Genomic DNA, 20850 nt, shown 5'->3' with positions numbered 1-20850 from the left:
CAAGGTTGAGAAACTATACAGTATAGTAGTTTGGTAAAATCATGACTAGCAATATTTTCTCAAGGTTAAGAAACTATACAGTATAGTAGTTTGGTAAAATCATGACTACTTAATAACTTTATATCATGACTCACCGTAGGTCTTGTTTAATGTGTAACCATACATACTAGTGCACTCACCATGGGAACCCTATCCTGATGGTCAAGATCGGTTATCCCTCCAATTAAGAGGTGGTGCACTATAACCTCAAATGAATTTTCCAATTCCACAGATTAGTTATGAACAAATCATCTACTCACAAAGAACCCATGACTTGGATCTTTTATGCAACTCTTAATATACTCAAGTCATGTACAATGTTAAGAGATGTTAGACCAAAATGCTCATGAAGTATAATGTATGGAATAAGGATAGGCAAAAGTAAAACCGGAATATCATTACATGAATAATGAATTCCTAATCTATTACATCATGTCATGCTTTTAAGGACTCTATCCTAACACCCATCTCTAATTTTATTTCATTTGATAAATTGTCACCATCACACTGAGCATTCCTCACACAAATAAATCTCATTGAAATCCCAGAAACAATCCAAGAGGCACTTAGGGATGAGAATTAGAGAAAGCCCATAGAGTAAGGAGATGAGAGCTCTAATGAAGGGACACCAATATGGTGGTTAGATGGTCACACAGATATCCTTGGATGGCTATTGCACAAGTTTTCTAGGATTTGTCCCCATATATCCGTCTAGTTGTGGGGAATGGGGAGAGAATCCGTTTTTGTGAAGATCTATGGTGGGGTAACCAACCTTTGTGCTCTCAATTCCTTGGTCTTTATAGAGTTATTTCTGTGAAAAACCTCACCGTCTCATTTGTCCTTGGCAATTCCTATCCACTCTTAGAATTTTAATTTTCGTCATAATCTCGTTGATATAGAAATTGAACTCCTTCAGAGACTCATGTCCTCCCTTAGTTCAGTGTATTTTTCTCCTTCTGTGGCAGATTCAAGAGCTTGGTCTTTATCCTCATCAGGCTTGTTTACTGTTAAATCTTTTTTCTTGGCTTTGTCAAATTTCTCAAATCCTATCTTGTTCTTTTCCGGCGAAGTTTTTGAAGAGATCAAAAGCCCCTTCAAAGTTTAAGGCCCTTGCTTGGTTAGGTAGTACATGGGAAGGTAAACACCAATGACAAGCTGCAATTGAGAAGACCCTACAAATTCCTTTGTCCTCAATGGTGCATTCTATGCAAAAGAAATGGAGAATCGATTGACCACCTTTTTCTACATTGCCCTTCAACTATTGGGCTTTGGCACAAATTCTTCAATCTAGTAGGGTTGGATTGGGTTCCCCCAAGGAGTATTGAGAACATGATAATTATTGCATTTAGAGGTTTGGGGAATTCAATTAGAGGCAAGACACTTTGGCAAATCGCTTGCCTCACTTTGTTGTGGATTGTGTGGCAAGAGAGAAACACTAGGATTTTTTAGGATAAGGGGAGATCAGAAGGGATGTTATGGGATTTACTTCATTTATATTCCTCTCTATGGGCCTCTTGTACTATTGCTTTTAGGGGAGTTCCTCTTAATGTTTTGCAACTCAACTAGACTGCAGTTTGTGATTCAAAAGTTTGAGATATTTAGGGATTATCTTTGTATATAGTTTTCTATAAAGGGGTGTATTCTTACTGTGATCAAATTCTGTATTTTGAGGGAAGGACTTCAAACTTTTCTTTCATAAGGAATATCCAAGTTACCCTTGTATAATCATCAATGAATGAAACAAACCATCTACTACCAGAAATGTTATTAACCCCAGATGGTCCCCAAATATCACTGTGAATGATTGAAAAAGGTTGTGATGGTTTATAACGTTTGATAGGGTAATTACTCCTAACATGCTTTGATAATTGACACACCTCACATTGGAGCAATTTGGCATTAGTTTTGTTGAATAAGGTTGGAAAAAGTCTTTTCAAGTACAAGAAATTAGGATGCCCTAGCCTATAGTGCCACAACATAATGGCACTTTCATTATTGGACATAGAAAAGATAGGAAACAACACACCCCTTACAATTTGAGTTTGTTTTTCAGGATTGTCAACCATTTGTAGGAGATAGAGCCCCTCACACTCCTCAGCATTGCCAATCATTCTCCCCGATGCCAAGTCCTGAAATGAGCAACATGCAGCTGAAAAATTAGCAACACACTTCAAATCTCTTGTAAGTTTGCTCACAGATAGCAAGTTGCAAGTTAACTTAGGAACCAATAACACAGCTTTCAGAATCAATTTTTGAGAAATCACAACAGATCCAATTCCAACCGCTTTAAATAGAGATCCATCAGCAATTCTCACCATGAAGTCTTCATGACAAGGGGTAAAATGATGAAGTAATGTGGCATTACCAGTCATGTGGTCAAAAGTACTAGAGTCAACTATCCAAGTATTATTTTTCTTTAACTAAATGCCTAAAGAAGTGGGATTATTACTTGTTTGGGCAACAACTGTAGCACCCAAAGTAGGGCTGGACTTGTTTGGACTAGGAGGACACGACTGGACTGGTTGTGTTTGCTGTTGAGCAAACATTTTCTGGAAAAGTAGAATTTGCTCCTTGCTGAAAAGAGTAATTTCTGGGGTTGGTTGTCCATCTCTAGTAGTTGCATAACCTCAACTTTCATGGGGTTTCCAATCTGGAGGCTTGCCATGAAGAACCCACCCAGCAAGCTTGCTTGGTATGTCCAGGTTTATGGCAGTGTTCACACCATGGTCTCCCTCCTATTTTGGTGCAGTTATTAGGTCCTGGGACATTAGAGTTGCAGACAGCAAGGGACCCTTCATATGGAGTTGTTTGTGCTCCTAACATGACCTTCTTCCTACTCTCCTCTCTTTTCACCTCAGAAAAAACCTCCTGAATAGATGGAAGTGGTTTTATGGCAAGTACCCTCTCACTTCATCTAGGTTTTTATTTAATCCCAACAAAAATTTTAAAATCCTCTCTTTTTCCTCAACCTTTTTATATTTGAGGCTACATTCGGAACAACCAACCTTAGAATCATTAAAAAGATCAAGTTATGGATGGAGCAGTGGCCAAGATAATCATCCTTGCCTTTCCCACATATGAACATTAAGACAGTTGCAACCACTCCATATAATTCTGGCCGTTCAACTTGTGTCTAGTAATCGATTAGGTTGTTGCATCTAAGCTGCTGATTTGAGGAGAAGGAACAATATTTTCTTATCTGGATGATACCTTCGAGGCTAACCCATCTTTTTCAGTAGCCATACCATATTTTACCATTTGAATATGGTCAATTTTGGTTTTGCCTTTGATACCATCAAGAATTTAGAGAGGAAAACTTTGAAATTTCATTAATGCCTTACATAAAAAGTACAAGGGATTATACAGAATACACAGCTATAACAGCTGTGAGAAGATCCCTTAAAATCAATATAGCTGTAACAGCTATAACAACTATGAGAATATCCCTTAAAATTAGGGATTTACATGGCTAAATTTAGTAAACAAAAATTACAGTCAGATCCCAGAGGTCATAGATTTACCAAATTAAACTAAATATCTCCAATTAAATAGGATAATAGGTCAACCAAATTTCCACAATTATTACAAAATGTTTGCTCCTATTTCTTAGATGAATACTGTAAGAGTCCTCTTAACATTGGCAATAAATCTAAACTTGCCACTGCAACAATTTGACATCAAGAATACCTTTTTACATAAGAACTTGGAAGAGGAAGTCTGAACGGACTTGCCATCAGACTTTAGCACCAATGACATCAAGGGAAAAGTTTGCAGGCTAAAGAAGTCTTTGTATAGGTTGAATTAAACTCCAAGAGCTTGGTTTGAGAGGTTTGCTATGTCTCTATATGGGTTCGAGTACATTCAAAACGAAGGGGGTCACTCTCTTTTCATCAAGCATACATGGCAACAAAAAAAAATCACAACATATAGGGTCTATGTGGATGACCTAATAGTTATTGATGATGACAATGATAAAAGGGATCAATTGGTGAAAGAGGTTGAAATCAAAGACCTAGTGTAGATAATGTATTTCTATGGAATCAAAGTTGTAAGATCAGCCAAGGGAATTTATGTTTGTCAAAGAAAATGTCTTGGACTTGTTAACGAAATTGAGATGATTGGTTTTAAGCTAGTTAGCACTCCCATAGACCAAAATCATAGGCTAGAACAAGAAAAAAGAGAACCAGTTCATAAAGGAAGATATTAGAACCTAGTGGGGAAGGTAGTTTATCCATTTCATACCTGGAACCACAAGAATGGCTCATGGAAGCCCTATGGAGAATATTGAAATATTTAAAGTTTGTGCTTCACTATGGTTTAATTTTTTCCAATATGGTCATTTGAAGAAGATTCACTGACAAATTGACTATCAACTAGGTGTTGCACCTTTGTTGGAGGCAATTTGGTTACATAGAGGAGTAAAAAGCAATTCATGGTGGCTAGGTCAAGTGTGGAAGCTGAGTTTCGGGCTCTAGCTCAAGGTATATGTTGAACTCCTATGGTTAAAAATTCTACTCAAAGAATTACATGTCAATGTAGCACAGCATTTGAGATTGTATTGTGACAATAATGTAGATATCATGTTAGCTCATAATCTGGTACATCTTGACTAATCCAAGCACAAGGAGATAGATAGACCCTTCATAGTGAAAAGATTGGCATTAGTTAGATTTACATGTCATTTGTACCTTTTGGGGGTAAGTTGTAGGCATATTCACCAAAGGAGTTAATGGTTCTATATTCAAAAGTATCCCATGCGAGATGGGGCTTGTGGATTTCTTTGAACTAGCTTTAGAAGTGTTAGGATTTGTTGTCTTTTAAATTTACGAATAGTTGGATAGGTTGACTAATCCTTGCTTTTGTAGGAGCTAAAAGATGAGACAATTCTATATTTCTTTGTTTGGCACTGATTTATAGGGTGTGATAGAGTAGTTTTCTAATTTTATATGTTTGTAAAGAGGTTGATGCCTACATACTGTACACTTTTTTTATATCAATATATTAAAAAAATGAGAAATTATTCTCACATTCTCTAATCCCTAAGAATTTTACACAGAGCTTGCAGGATTTCAAATTCCTCTAAACTGCTTAGGACGTGAGAAATTTTCTGTTCTAGTTATCACATGGGATTTGATATCTTCTTGTAATGCTAAGTCATAAATTGTGATCGGTCATGTTCAAGTGGAGTGGAATACAATAGGATCCAAATGTTCCACCTTCAATAAAATATTTAAACTACATTTACACATATCTAAAAAATGAAATGCAGAACAGTGCATTGCTGCTAAAGGATTTATTATAGAGATTATTATTGATTGAGTTTAGATGTTGGAATTTAAACCCTTTTTTTACCTATGTTGACTAGTATAATCATGATAAGTTGTATAACATTTGAGCAACTCTCACTTGTTTCATGATGACTCAGCAAATTTTGAAATTAGAATATCAGTGACCTCCTGAAATAGCTTAAAACTGTACCTAAGATCCATAAATAAGGGTGAGGGATTTATGTGAATATATTAAATTGAAGAGTGGTATGTGACATTCCTAAGAGCTGTAATTGTGTCTTTTTCTTTGTACATTCTGAATTGTAAAAGAACATTTAAAGAAGGAGCTGTGTTTCACAAAAACAAAGACAAAAGTAGAGAGAGTAAACAAGTACAACAACCAAAAGACAGCAGAAAAAAGATTGAACCAAAAAGTTACTGCTCTAGAATGTATAAATTCCTCATGAACAATCTAGACAAAAGTTGTAGCTACTTGGCTTGAAAGTTTTTTAGCTGGTTAGTTGAGTGATGAATCCAAGAGTATGAGTGTTACAAGACTCTAGGTAGGTCAATAAGTTGATATAACCAAACATTATGCTTTCATGGTCATCACATTTACTTAACATCCAAGAAATAACAGTAGCAGAACTCCTTCAACTAAAAGGTTAGAGTGCCTGAATGCCTCCTTCAAAGCTGCATACCAGTATGTAGGAGGAAGCTCTAAATACACGACCATCAGTCTTTAATTACTCCTTCAATCCCAAGGTATCTTGTTGTAGCCTTTTCAAATTTTAGCTTGAGGCCACCTATTCAAGAGGGTCTCCTCTCTTGCACTTCCGCCACACTCCTCTGGAAGAACAAATATTGCTTGAATCTAGCAAGATCAACCTCAAAGGAGTACCATTAGAGACTACAGTGGCATTGCTAATTTCTGTATCTTTAGGTTTTTACCCAATACATCAACAGGAAAGCCAAATTCAAGAAAATGTTCCTAATGATATATTGATTTGAATCTACTTGTGGTGCTAAGCCTGGCTTGTGACAATATGCAGCCATTCTGCTTTGCCTTTGTATATGGACTATTTTTGCAATTTAAAGAATATTAAAGTTTAACTGAAATTTTTGTTGGCAAACAAGAGAATATAGATGTGTACATTTGTATTTTTTTTTTTTTTTCTCAATTCAACTTTTCTAATTACAATTATGCTATGAAAGATTTTATTGCAATAATAGATTAATAGTAAAAAATGAGCAATACAATGATTTCTAAATATAACTATATTTCCAATTGCAGTATATAGTTGCTTTAGACCCACCTCAACATTTGCATTTCCCCTCTATTATTAATTTAATGTGTATATATATAATTCTTCACATATCTCTTTCCATGATAGGATAGCACAGCATGTTGTGGATAAGTTAAAAGAAAAAGGCAACTTGAAAAACCATAGAGCATCTGGAGAAACTGAAAAGGAAAGGCATGCAGCATTGGTCATACTGGTCAGTTCTCTCTTTCTGTAGAATGTGGACAATTTATCAGCCCATAGGATTTTGAGTTTGCTAGTCAATACTATCATCTATGCACAATCCTTCTTTGTCTTTCTCTACTTCAAGACTGTATGGGGCCTTACTTTTCCAACTAGGAAGCCTCTTTATAAAATGTACTTTGGAATTCATGAATTATGTTTTACTCATCTGTTGTTGACCATTGTGTAACAGGAGGTTCAGATTTTATCTTGTCACATTCCATATCATAGCAGAGGACTGAATGTCATGTAAAATACTTCAGTTAGGTGAATTATAATAAATCTGGTAAAATTTGAGAACTAGAAGGAAAATTTTAAATATGAATTGGCATCTAAGGAATTGACTTGCTGCTATAATGTGAGAAATCTGGTCACTTTGGCAAATCGTTTGCCTCACTTTGTTGTGTATGGTGTGGCAAGAGAGAAATGCTAGGATTTTTGAGGATAAGGGGAGATCAAAAGAGATGTTATGGGATTTACTTCATTTCTATTCCTCTCTTTGAGCCTCTTGTACTGCTGCTTTTAGAGGAGTTCCTCTTAGTGTTTTACAACTCAACTGGACTGCGGTTTGTGATTCAAAAGTTTGAGATAGTTGGGGTTTTTCTTTGTATATAGTTTTTTAAAGTTGGGTGTTTTCTCTTTTGATCGGTTTCTGTTTTTGTGGGAAGGCCTCTCATCCTTCTCTTGTATCTTTTCTTCTATTAATACATTTTTCTTCGTTTCTGATCAAAAAATAATAATAATAATGTGAGAAATCTGGTAAAAATTTGAGAACTAAGAATGAAATTTAAATATGAATTGGCATCTAAGCAATTGACTCATTTCTATAATGTGAGTGTAGAGAATATTGATTAGGATCAAGTTTGTTATGTTCTGTTTTTATATTTAAAATATAATTGTTGTAGGTGATTAGGAAGCTTTCTCTGACGTCTCAATTCCTATCTGGTTGTTAGGTTTTTCTCTTTAAGTGTACTGGTTGTTCATTCTAATAAATTAAGAGCACTATTTCATTTATTTTCTAGCCTCTGTTTACATGGTATCAGAGTTGTACCTTTGGTCCTAGGGTTTAACAGCTAAAACAGCCATGGTTGGGACTAGCATATTGCAGGGAAGAGAGAACACTTCTCTCCAAATTACAGCCCACAAGTTGAATGGCAAAAATCCATACTTGTTCCAATGTGAAGGATGCCAACTTGCCAAACACAATGGTGTAATATTTCCTTCTCAACTTTATAAATCTTCAAAGCATTTTATGTAATTCGTAGTGAGATTTGGGGGCCTTCTAGAGTAACAAGCATCTCTAGTAAAAAATGGCTTTTATCATTTATATATGACCATACATGAGTATGTTGGGTTTATCACTTGAAAAAAAAAATAATAATAATTGAAACTTGCCAAATCTTCCAAACTTCCAAACTTCCATTCCATGGTCCAAAATCAGTTCCAAGCACAAATTCATGTTCTAAGAAGGGATAGTGGTAGAGAATACTTCCATTCTCTCTTTGGGAAAGTACCTAGCCAAACAAGGAATGATTCACTAGAGTTCATGTGTAGACACTCTACAATAGAATGGGGTTTCTAAAAGGAAAAATAGGCTTTTCCTAAAGGTTGCAAGGACTTTAATGTTCACAATGCATGTTCCTAAGTACCTATGGGGAGAGGTCCTTACTGCCTCTTACCTGATGAATAGAATGTCATCTAGGTTCCTGAACTCCCAAACTCCAATTTTGAGCCTCATGAAATCCTATCCTCATTTCAGGTTTATTCACTCTCTACCCTCAAAATCTTTGGTTTTACAGCATTTGCTTATAATCATTCACATAACCAAAGTAAGCTTGAATCTCGAGCCATTAAATGTGTCTTTCTTGGTTATTCACCCACTCAAAAGGGTTAGAAATGTTGTTGTATAGTTACAAAAAAAGTTTTGGCATCCAAAGATGTTACTTTCTTTGGGTCTCAATCCTATTTCCCAATCATCTTTCTTTAAGGGGAGACGCAACCATGTGACGATTGTTTCTAGGAATTATCATTACACAATCCTGCTTTAGTCCCTTCTGTTTCTTCTCCTTGTGTCATAGCCAAACCTACTATGTCATCAACAAATCAAGAAAACTTAGAAGATGGGGGAGATTTTCAAAAGCTAAACCAACTAGGGCTTCATGTTTATTCAAGGAGATCCAACCCTTAAAGTGGATGGCACCTCATGTCTCCTCATGGTCAGGACTTTCAATCGGAAGTGACAAGCTAGAATGATTCAAGTAATCTCAATTCCATTCCCATCTCAACTTCATCTATTGAAAATGATCTTAGAAACTTAGATTTGCCCACTACTCTTAGGATAGGAGTCAGGTCATGTACACTTCATCCCATCTCTCAGTTTGTGTCCTATGAAAAACTATCATCTTCCTTCTATATATGAGGCTCTAGTTATTTCGGAGTGAAAGAAGGTTGTTCAAGAGGAAATGAGTGCATTAGAGAAGAATGACACTTGGGAATTGATGAGTTTGCCTAGAAGGAAGAGCACAGTGGGCTGCAAGTGGGTATTCACAGTTAAATACATTTCAAATGGCACAATTGAGCAATACAAAGTTAGATTGGTGGTGAAGGGATCTACTCAGATTTATGGAGTGGATTTTCAAGAAACCTTTGCTCCTATTGCAAAACTTAATACTATAAGGGTTCTCCTATCTCTTGCAACAAATCTAGATTGGCCACTACACTAATTAGATGTAAGGAATGCTTTTTGGAATGGAAAATTCGATGAAGAGTTGTAGGTGGGCCTACTATTAGGGTTTGAGGAGATAGGGAGTTCTAATTGTATGTAGACTTAGAAAGTCACTCAATGGTTTTAAACAATCACCATGAGCATTGTTTGACAAATTTGGGAAAGCAATCAACAACCACAAATTTTTTTCCCCAAGCCTAGGCAAATCATACCTTATTCTTCAAACATTCTCAAGATGATAAGATCACAATCTTGATAGTCTACATTGATGATATCATACTTACATGAGACAATATGAGTGAGATGGAAAGGTTGAAGTGAATTTTTGTCGAAGAATGAGATCAAGGATCGAGGAAAAATGAAATAATTTCTTGGAATGGAGGTTGCTAGGAGCAAACAAGGAGTTTCGGTCTCACAAAGAAAGTACACCCTTGACCTCTTGAAGGAAATTGGGAATGTTTGGGTGTAATCTGGTAGAAACACCCTTGGAGCTAAACTACAAGTGTAGATGAAATGGAGGGACACCCATGGATAAGGGTAGGTACCAAAGGCTAGCTTCTACAGGAACCCAAACTACGTTAGAATACAAAGATTCTAACTACTTCATAGCTTCTTGCCTTAAGTGAGCACAAACATTGTTCACCATTTCATCATAATCTATGAAATATAAATCTCCCACTACGATGAGACACTGACATACTAGAAATCATATGAATGGTATGCCTTTAACCCTCTGAATCCATAGTATCCTATGTAATGTGGGACTATCTTCTAATATATCCTCCAATGTATACAAGTCTTTGTCATATTCCTTATCATATAGTCTTCATAAAAAATCTAACATTTGTGTCATACAGGACCAAACTTGCTTTCATTGTAAGTGTGGTAAGTCAATATATGCATGCACCATGTGAGAAACATTTATAGGCAATAGAATATTGAGGTACTTGAAAATGACTCCAAGAAAGGGATTGTTTTTTGGGAAGAGAGTAGAGAAGAAGATTGAAGCTTTCCCTGATGCTAATTGGGTTGGGTCAAAAGAAGATAGGAGGTCTACCTCGGGATATTGCACGTTTGTATGGGGAAATTTGGTGACACGGCAAAGTAAAAAAGTCTAGTATAATTTCTAGACACAGCACTAAGGCCGAGTTTAGGTCTATGGCTCAAGGGATTTGTGAAATGATCTGGTTGAAGCTATTGCTAAAGGAGTTTAAGATGCCCTCACACAGTCCTATGAAACTGTGTTGTGACAAGAAAGCTACCATAAGTATAGCTCACACCCGGTCCATCACAATAGAACAAGGCACATGGAAATCGACCATCATTTCAACAAAGAGAAGATAAAAGAATGGCTAATATGCATCACCTACATTCCTATGAAACAATAGACTGTAGACATCTTAATAAAAGGCTTGTCGAGACAAAATTTTGAGGATATGACATATAAGATGGGAATGTTAGACATTTTTTTCCAACTTGGGGTGGAGTGCAGAGAATATTGATTAGGATCAAGTTTGCTATGCTAGTTTTATTAATATTCTATTTTTAAAATTTAAAATATAACTATCATAGGTGATTAGGAAGCTTTATCTCTTTGAAGTTTCATTTCTATTTTCAAGGAATTTAGTTTAGCCTAGATTCTGTTTGGTTGTTAGGTTTGTATTTATAAATGTGTTGGTTGTTCATTCAAATAAATTAAGAGAGCCATTTCATTTATTTTTTAGCCTCTGGGGAGAAATGTGTTTATCAATTGGTCTCAGACCTTTGCTACAGTCCTAGGAGTACATAGGTATCTGATGCTGAATATATGTACATACTAATGTCTCATGTTGTCATATATTGTAGCAAGAATTTGGTGATGCAGAATTGATAACTTATAATTGTGCCTGCAGTTGCAGTCCCTTGATACTCTTGGGCTTTTGGAGATTACCAAGCATGAATTACTCGAGTCAAGGGTAAGTGTTAAGTACTCTTTTATCCTCATAGTTTGTTCAGCTTATTCATTTGTAATTCTATATGGATTCTATGTCCCTTTTGCCCATGTTAGACAACTTTTAATAGCCTTTGGACATTAACATGATTATCTCTGGCAGTATTTAGTCATGTAGAATGTTGACAAGTTTCTCCCTGAGCAACTTTGTTTCTCCATGGCAGTAAACTTTCTTCTACAAGGCAACCCCTTCTAATTTTTAAGAGTAATTTGGTATTTGTATAGTCTTTTCTGGTTGCAATTTGAAAGAATTGTCAATAACTTTTAGAGAGCATTTCTACCTTCATATTGGAATTGAATCTTCCCAGCTTTGTTATGTATGTAGCATTTGAACATACAAATAAGGCTCAGGATTGACCTTGCTTACTACTTCCTAATAATTGAATGTGTAATCACCTAGATAATAACTAAAAAAAATTAAACATCAAGGCCCACTACCACTACCCCAGGTCACATTTTCTGGTTAGCACCTCCATGATATTGCTTCTCCTGACTTAAAACCACTTCGACAATTTCTGGAAGGAAAGGTAGGGTGTTCAGGTATCATGAAATGACAAGACAAAGCCATTGAATCTAGGTTCATGCATCTTGTAATGATTTAGAATTTTGGAATCTCAGAATGTTTTGTAACATCTCCCCATAAAGAATTTCTGTAACTTTCCTTATCCTAAGAACAACAGAAATATGGATCTGAATGGAATCACCTTGCTTTGTTTTATTCTAGAAGTCCTTCTTACCCAGCACAGTCTTCAACAAACTAAATCTTTTGTTTTCCTTGGGCCACCAAATAGAGATGTATTTTGACATTGGCTTTTAATAATCCAGTAAACATATGGTTTCTAGATCAACCTTTGGAAGAAGAGTATATTTAGTAATGCTCAAAATTTACCTAGTTACTCGTGTGTGTGAGGACATTTTTTTTCCCATTGTAATAGTCATGTAGCTTTTTACATTATTTCTATGTTTTCATAAAACAGGGGGAGCATCAACCATTCCTCGAGGCTGAAAATGTACTTCGCCAATGCATTTCTGCTTTCAAAGAGGTAAAATTCCCGGAAGATTCATCATGCATGTGTTATATAGGATTCATGAAATATGAATACCTGAAGCCAATTTTTCTGTTCTAGTTACAGATAATAATTTTCTCTAGAACTATGAAATAAACTGAAATAATAAATGTGATATCCATTAATAAACAATGAAGAAAATTGCCTAAAAACCAGTCTTAGAAGACTAACTACATTAAAGTAGAAGACATTCTTGCTCATTGTTGTCTTAGTTGGTGTGAATTCCATTTAAGCTAACCTAAGTAATCACCCAAGAAAGAGGGTTTCAGGAGGAGGGATGTGAGGGTGTTGAATTGGATGATGACCTCTTTTCAGCCGTCAAACCAAATTTCAACACAAGTAAAATATGGATGCAAATGATGAAAAATAAAGTGTTGAAATTGAAGAGAGTAAGGGAATATAAAATGCAAACAAAGCTTTTTTTATTCTGGTCAATAAACCCACTCTGTCTACGCCCTCTTAACTTCCTTACAAAAGTCTTCTCAACCAAGACTCTGATTATCCTTCTTTACACTTGGATTACTTATGTTCTAATAGACCTTTACAACTTCTATGTGTGTCCTCACACCTCTCTCTCTCTCCTCACAAGATTACAAGGAAAAACATGTACAAAAGACCTTCACAAAGGGTAAGCTATAGGAATCCCACATATTCTATTAGTTGACTTCCCATAATATCAGAATTGTTTCTTGATTTTATGTAGTAAATTAGTTAGTTGACTTTTGTGAATTAGGAATGTGATAATTGTTAAGAGGATTCTTAGGAGTCAGTCAACTATTCTAATTAGTTTCCTTTCTTAGATTTTTGTTTTGTTTTTGTGTGTGTGTTTTGTTTTAGTATTCAAATCTCAATGTGATGTATTATTATCTCCATCAATTCTAAAAGAAAAATAATACAATTTTTTATTCTCCAATATGGTATTAGAGCTATAAACACCTTTGTTTTATGGCCCTTTGTTGCTTGAACACCTTAGGTTTTTTCAGTCTTCCAACCTCTTTGTCTTTATTTATAACCTCTAAATCTGTAGGACTCAAATCTTCTGCTATTCTTTCTTCCTATGGAATGTAAGAAAACTCAAGATGAGTGTGTAGGAGATTCCATGCATCAGAAAGAAAAAGAGATAAGTAAGAGTGATAGTCAAATTTGTCAGATTACTATAGAGAAAATAAATGGGCAGAATTCTCTTGACTGGTGTTAGTTTGTCAAATTGTTTCTTTAGAAGTAAAGGGAAAATGGGATATCTAACAAGAGCTGTTAAGGAACCTAAACCCATTGACTACTTGTTTAATGCTTGGTATGCTGAAAATTCTAAGAATGTGTCTTGTCTATTATAGTACAATACTAATAACAATGTGTCCAGATATTTGTAGATGTCTATATGCAACTGCTCTTCCTTTCAATTCAGTGAAGGACCTTTATTTCAAAATAATGTTGGAATCTATTGCTTCATTTGGTAAGGCATTGAAGCCTCCTCCATATCATGAGGAGTCACAATTTAAAAAAAAAAAAAAATAGAAATGGAATTAATAAATAGGGTTTTGTTGGAAAGTTGCAAAATAGAATGGAAGAAAACTAGTTGCACTCTAATGTATGATGGATGGACTGATAGGAAGAATGGATCCATTACCAATTTTTTTTGTAAATGGTTTAAGGACTATTTTTCTAAAAAGTATTGATACTTCAAAATTCGCAAAAAATGATGAAAATGTTGTCAAAGTAGTAATGGATGATGCTTTAACATATGTGAAAGCTGGAAAGATTTTAATGACAAAGAGAAAGCAGTTGTTTTGGACTCCATGTGCTTCCCATTGCTTGGACCTTATTCTAACATATATTGGAGATCTCATTCATAATGATACAATGTCCAAGGAAAGAAAAATTACAGTCTTCATCTACATGCATTTTAGGTGCTAAATATCATCAAGAAGTACACTAAGAAAAGGGAATTAGTGAAAGTTAGTGTTACTAGATTTGCAACATCATACTTAACTTTATGGTGCTTGCATGACAATAAAATCAGGATGAGGGCAATGTTTTCTTTTGAAGAGTAGCAAAGAAGGCAGATGACATAAAAGTTGGGGATAATACTCTAGCTGACCAAACAATCTAGCCATCCATCAAACATTACTTGAAGTGTGTAATATCATTAGTGAAAGTTTTAATACTTGTGTATGTGGATGTAAAACTTGCTATGGGATATTTTATGAAGCAATGGATAAGCTAAAGGTACAAAAAATAAAATAATAAATAAATCATGGAGTGAAAAAATAAAATTATCAACCTATTTAAGATATTGTTGACAAAAGATAGGATATGCTTGCACATGCGTGTTCATGCAATTGCATATTATCTCAATCCAAGGTAAACATTCTATATAATTTTCTTTCTAAATGTATTTATCCCTTTTATCGTTGCTTTAGCCTTTAATCAAATAATTTTTTTTGCATATAATATAGATTTTATTATTCTCTTGAATTTAATACAAACTATAAGATCAAAATGAGATTCTTCAAAACTATTCAAAGAATATGCTCTTTTCCTATGATGAGAGAGAGTTGATAAAACAGTTAGATTTCTTCCATAATGCTAAGAAGATGTTCGGGATGGACATAACAATCCAAATGAGGAATAAAAAGCAACTACGTAAATTTAGTTGTAGTAAATTATACAAACCATAAGATATGACAAAATGTGTTACTTAAATAATACTAGTAATTGATGTTATGATTTTGAATTTTGGTAACATTATGGTGGGAATCCTTTGAAAGATGACTTGTAGTGCCACATGATGTAAAAGAAATTGGAATACATTTGATCACGTACGAAATATGATGCAAATTTATTTTATTGTCAATAAGAACTACCAAAATAAAATTGGTAGGTTTTTGAATAATTGAATCCTTAAATAGTTGCATTGTAAGAGGAGAAATAGATTGGAACAATAAAATGCACCTGTATTTATCAATCACAATCGATGATTAAAGGCAAGACATCAAAGAAGAATAATAGAGGGTGAAACTTACAATCAAATTTCATTATCAGATGTGGGATTCAATGATGAGTGGATTACCAAAAGAGAAGATGCAATAAGAAAAAGTAGTTGATAAAGGAAGAGAGGTAATAAATTTATAATATAAGCATGAAGTTTATTTTATTAATATTTCATGCTTTCTTTTAATCATAATGGTTATATTACTTATTTGTAGGACCTAGATATCTTACATTGGACAAAAGAGCTAAAAAATAAATTGGGAAAAAGTATTAGAAAGCAATGATGAAGATGGAGATGAAAAATTATAATAAATTAAAGAACAGAGATGAAGCAAAGAATTGTTGGCTTCTAAGGATGATGATGTGATGCTATTAATGAAATTGATGATTGAGAATTGAGATAGGAAAATTTTGAATGTTTAGGGAGTTTTTGGAATTTTGGAACTTAGATAGCTTTTTTTTTAATACTTGATATTTATTGTCATCTTTTAGATCTTAGATTTATATCATACTAAAGAAAGGAATAGAGTTTTCTTTTTCTTTTCTTTTTTTTCCTCTAGGAACACTACATATGTGTGTGTGTGTGTGTGTGTGTGTGTGTGTGTGTGTGTGTATAGATATGTATAATATTATAATTTAGGACTGTATCTTACATTACATGATACTCTTTTTTGACAAAACGATACGCATTACAATACGCATTTTGATAACCATGTGTCTATATGTAGTTCAAGTTGATTTTATAAAAATTTAATTTACCCTATAATTGAGATAGAAATTATTGGATATTGTTTTTACTAAAATTTTGGGCCGTTACAATTTTCATCTGACATCCGCATGTTGTCTTGATGTATGATAAATTTAATTTAAAATTGGAAATTCTCAAGTTTCCGGTTTGAGTCCAAGAGTGTTGGAGTATTGTATCTTTTAGTGTCCCAAAACACAACATATAACCTCTTTAGGAGTATGTGTTCTACCCAGCTTGCTAGTAATTCATGAATGAGCAGATATGGTTGATTTCTAAATACTTTTGACAGCTTCTCTTTTTCTATCATCCAACTTAGGATGTAATTTCCTTTGGATAGGGTCATTTTATCTTCAAATTTTCAATTGTCATGAAACTTCAGCATCTATCCAAGCCTGTGGAAATATGTGAATTATTTTTAACTATAGACTAAATATGACAGAGTAATGTCCATGATGGTTGTCCAAATTTCAATTGTCATGAAATTTCAGCACATATCCAAGCCTATGGAAATGTATGAATATTTTTTACATTCAACTGTATTACAAAGTAATGCCCATGATGGATGAAATGACGAATAAAAGACAGATAACTACCTAGAAGTTCTACCCTCTGATTTCACTTCAAGTAACTAAATTCAATTTGGGATAACTAATCATTCTCTTGCTAGTGCTTGGTAACTTTAAGATGTGCTTTGTACTGCATACATATGAACATTGGGTCAAGGATACATCAAAGCCATCAGTTGACCTAGCTTACAATGTGGTTATAACATTTGAAACCATACTCACTAAAAAATAAATAAATGAACAATACTTTGTAATTTCTAGTACCCGATATTAATGGACTTCCACAGATATTAATTAATAGCTTAATACCCAAACAAACATCACAATGCTCTATCAGGAAGACTAATGAGGATATGACTTCTTAGGGATGAAGAAGTAAAAGGCAATCATTGAGAATAAAAAGTTGGTAAGGGTGGTACCAAAAAAACAAGCAGCAGAAAGAAAAGAAAAGAAAGGAGAAGAAATGGGCAGCTGAAGAAAATGGTAAGGGTGAAAGAATACCTGGGGTTACAAAAATTAAAGAACAAAGGGGAAATAATTCTTGGGGCATTAAAAAAAGGAAGAGAAGTGGGTTGTTAAGAAAACAGTATACAATAGTGTAAACAAACTTTTGGGTTATAAAAATTAGAAGAAAAGGAAAGGGAAGAATATGAAATGGAATTTATTGGTGAAAATGGTTCTTGTAGTAATGAAAATTGGAGGAAGAAAAAAGGGTTTGAGGGTAGAAGTGGAATCAAAATAATTTATGAAATGGGCCAGGACGAAGTTATTTCTTGTAGAGAGGGCAGTTTTTAGCTTATGCAGGAAGTTGTTATGTATTTAAATAAACTTTCATTATAACAAAGTTGTTCCTTTGAGTTACGATTTCAACTTTGGCTTCAAATTCCAGTTGAAGTAAAATACAAGGTATCTCAAATGAGGCCTTATACTCTTTGAGCGCCTACCTAATTTAATACGATTCTTTTCACCAATTAAAATGTTTCCAAATAGATATGAGTTTATGCATAAAAAATGAAAATTTTATTTTAGCATACCCCTTAGTAAAACAATCAGATCTCAAATTTAGTGATCAAATACTATAAATTAAGTCTATTCATGACAATATCACTCTTTTTAGGTGAATGTGAATTACATCTTGATAGTATATGTTCCCAAGGTCCCTTGATCACCTAAGATCTTGATCATGCTAGATCTCACTTGTTGATTAGTCAAAGTGTTCAAAATCAGAAACTTAAATCCATTGTTTCTGATATTGAAGGGCATTTTGCCTTTAGCATCGATGAGATTCTATAGTGTAGGATTTTGTTTTTCTTTTTCTAGATGGGTTATCATTTACCATCCTATTGATTCAAATACAGTAACATGATAATTCAAGTCAACCTCTCCAATGATCTAGATACAGCATCTTGTAACATAGAGGTTGACTCTATCCAATAAAGCACCCATTATGTAACCAAATATGGATTAGTCGAGCTATACAGTGTCAGTGATTTAGATTCCCTACATGAGTCATACTCCGTAGACCTAATTCACTTTCAATTTAGCTTGTGACTCCAAATGATCCCATTACTATAATGCCCTAAATGTGAAATAAAGGAAACTAGATCATGAAAATGTGTCAAATAAATTGCTTTTAGTAAATATAATCTCAACAAGAATATGATGTTTATTCTGTTTTCACTTATTACAATATGTTTATACTTTTTCTCATTAGTAAATTGAAACATTACACCATTGAATGTTGAAGTTGGCAATTAATCAAGGATTGGGATATTATGCTTTGTAGCTTCCACCCGAGGGTTCCATATCTAAATCTGCTGCAGTAAAGGTGGAGTATCTTTCATGTTTAAAGCATCTCTCTAGCCTGATAAGTGATAGCAGTAACAGGATGCAACAATCTACCACAACCACTTTGCAAGAACTAAATGAGGAAATCAAGCGGGTCAAAATCGAACTCTCCCAAAGTCGGAAGAGTAAAAACCAATCCAGCAGTTGATTTTAGCCGGGCCATCATTTGAGTCCCAATAGGGTGGTGTTCTTAGTATCCCTGAAGTTGCGAGCTCCAGATGTCAATGCACTTTCTGTTTTCACAAGTGAGGATTTATATATGATCAAAGATCCTCTGCATAGTGCTGGTTATTCTTTTTGTTAATTTATTTTCCCTTTGGTCTCAAAACTCTTCTCTGATAGGTCAAATACCAAATTCCCTTTCAATGAGAATTAGGACTTCAATTTCAAGGCTTTGCAGGATTTCTTACAATGGAAAAGAGCAATATAGTGTGTATGTATGTAAGATGAGATATTTTACTGCAATCATTTGTTTTAAATCCAGTAATAATGGCTGCTGCTATACGTTTGTTTCATTCAAATAATGAAAAGTTTTCTTTTCCATAGACTGTTAACAATGGGAAAGGAAAAAAAATGTATAGCTTATGATGTGGTTTAATTTGTTATCATTGTTCTCTGACATTGAATATTGTTGTTATTTTGGTTTTATATTTTTTGAAAGAAAGGCCATTGGTTATGTTTTTGTTTCTGCCATCTCTGTAATTTCATTTGAAGTATTGACAGGTTATGTTGTTTTTCTTTTTCTAAAAGAAGAGGGGGAAATTGCGAGATCACTGCTATTATAAGAAAGTTTAATATCATTGAAATCTAGGTATCATGTTTAAATTTTAGTGCTTCATCTTCTATAATTTCATTTTAGGACATCCAAATGGATGATGTTAAATACCCACCTTTTCTTTCTCTCCACCTGCATTTTTCTTTGTGTTTTAGAATGAGGACCTAGACAGAGGGAAGATCAATTTTAACACCACCCTCAAAAATTAGCTAATCCTTTAAAAAAAAAAAAAAAAAAATCAAGGATTTTAAAATATTGAAAACACTAGGGGCATTGGAATTTTTATGTTTTTTTTTTTTAGTAAGTCTAAAGTGCTATTAGAGTAATGAAGATTTGAACAACTCATCATTTTTAAATTAAAATTAAAACCACTTAATATCTAAGTTAATCATATAATTAAATCTTTGATGTCATTATTATAAAAGAAGGAGTTCTATCTTTAGGATTGGTTGTTTCAACTATTAACATGTATGGTCTAGTCCAAAAAGGAAAATTCATATCTTGTGATTCCTTAGCCTAACCCGTCTTTAGGATGGTAATGGATCAAAATCAAGGTGGGCTTGATCATAATAGAGGCTCCAGGCTTGCCAAGGCCCTTTTTCCACTTGATATTTTGAAAAGGAGTTTTCTTAATAAAATAAAATAAATAAATAAAATAAAATTTGGTAACCTTCTTGAAATAGATTTTCTATCATGAGGATTTCCAAATTAATATTCACTTTTAAAAATTGAAACCTTGTGCTATAAGAAAAATACATCTTTATTAAGATTTAGAAAATAAAAGAACCTTCCTTAAATAAAAAAATTTATCCTTAATGATCTCTCAAATTTGAAAATATTTTGGAAAAGGATCTTTAAGGATATTTTTGAAAAGGAAAGTAAATTCTCTTGAACTTTTTCAAAAAATCCTTCTATAAAAATTTTGTTGTTAACAATCATATTCCAATGTTAAATGAATAATTATTATTTGGAAATATGTTCTCATGAAAATTTACTTTTCATAAATAAAAAAAAACCAAATTTACTCTTTGAGTTATTTTAACCATATTTTTAAAATTTTCATGTCATATCCCAAATATGCATATGTAAGGAAAAATATAAAATATGCTCTCATGACCTTAGGGATATTGTTGCAAATTTCATAGATCCAAATTTCTAAATTTTTCAAAATTTCCAACTTACCAAAATGTCCCTACAACACAAATTAGGATGGAGACTAAAAAGACCCTAAAAACACTCTAAACAAGCTTGCATTGTTCCTTTGCCCCTTGCAACGCTAGGAGCACTTAAGTGTTGTAAGAACGCTTG

At 33.8% G+C, this 20850-nt stretch overlaps 1 protein-coding gene across 7 annotated transcripts in view; it reads left to right on the top strand.

The window, feature by feature from the left end:
- Positions 1 to 19443, top strand: part of LOC117930049 (kinesin light chain 3-like) — a 123674-nt gene extending 104231 nt beyond the window's left edge. For 3 of the 7 annotated variants that reach the window (XM_034850494.1, XM_034850495.1, XM_034850493.1), the window contains exons 15-18: positions 6701 to 6806; positions 11450 to 11512; positions 12525 to 12590; positions 18706 to 19443. In XM_034850494.1, coding sequence (XP_034706385.1) covers positions 6701 to 6806; positions 11450 to 11512; positions 12525 to 12590; positions 18706 to 18915 — 445 coding nt within the window. In that variant the 3' untranslated portion in view covers positions 18916 to 19443. Of the gene's footprint in view, positions 1 to 4416; positions 4521 to 6700; positions 6807 to 11449; positions 11513 to 12524; positions 12620 to 15208; positions 15295 to 18705 lie in introns of those variants that run through there. The other 4 variants (XR_004653835.1, XM_034850496.1, XM_034850497.1 and 1 more) reach the window with 4 other exon arrangements.
- The last annotated feature ends 1407 nt before the right edge of the window (positions 19444 to 20850 follow it).

Source organism: Vitis riparia, chromosome 14, assembly GCF_004353265.1.
Source record: "Vitis riparia cultivar Riparia Gloire de Montpellier isolate 1030 chromosome 14, EGFV_Vit.rip_1.0, whole genome shotgun sequence".
Classification (NCBI taxonomy): domain Eukaryota; kingdom Viridiplantae; phylum Streptophyta; class Magnoliopsida; order Vitales; family Vitaceae; genus Vitis; species Vitis riparia.
This window is presented reverse-complemented; position numbering and strand designations above follow the sequence as displayed.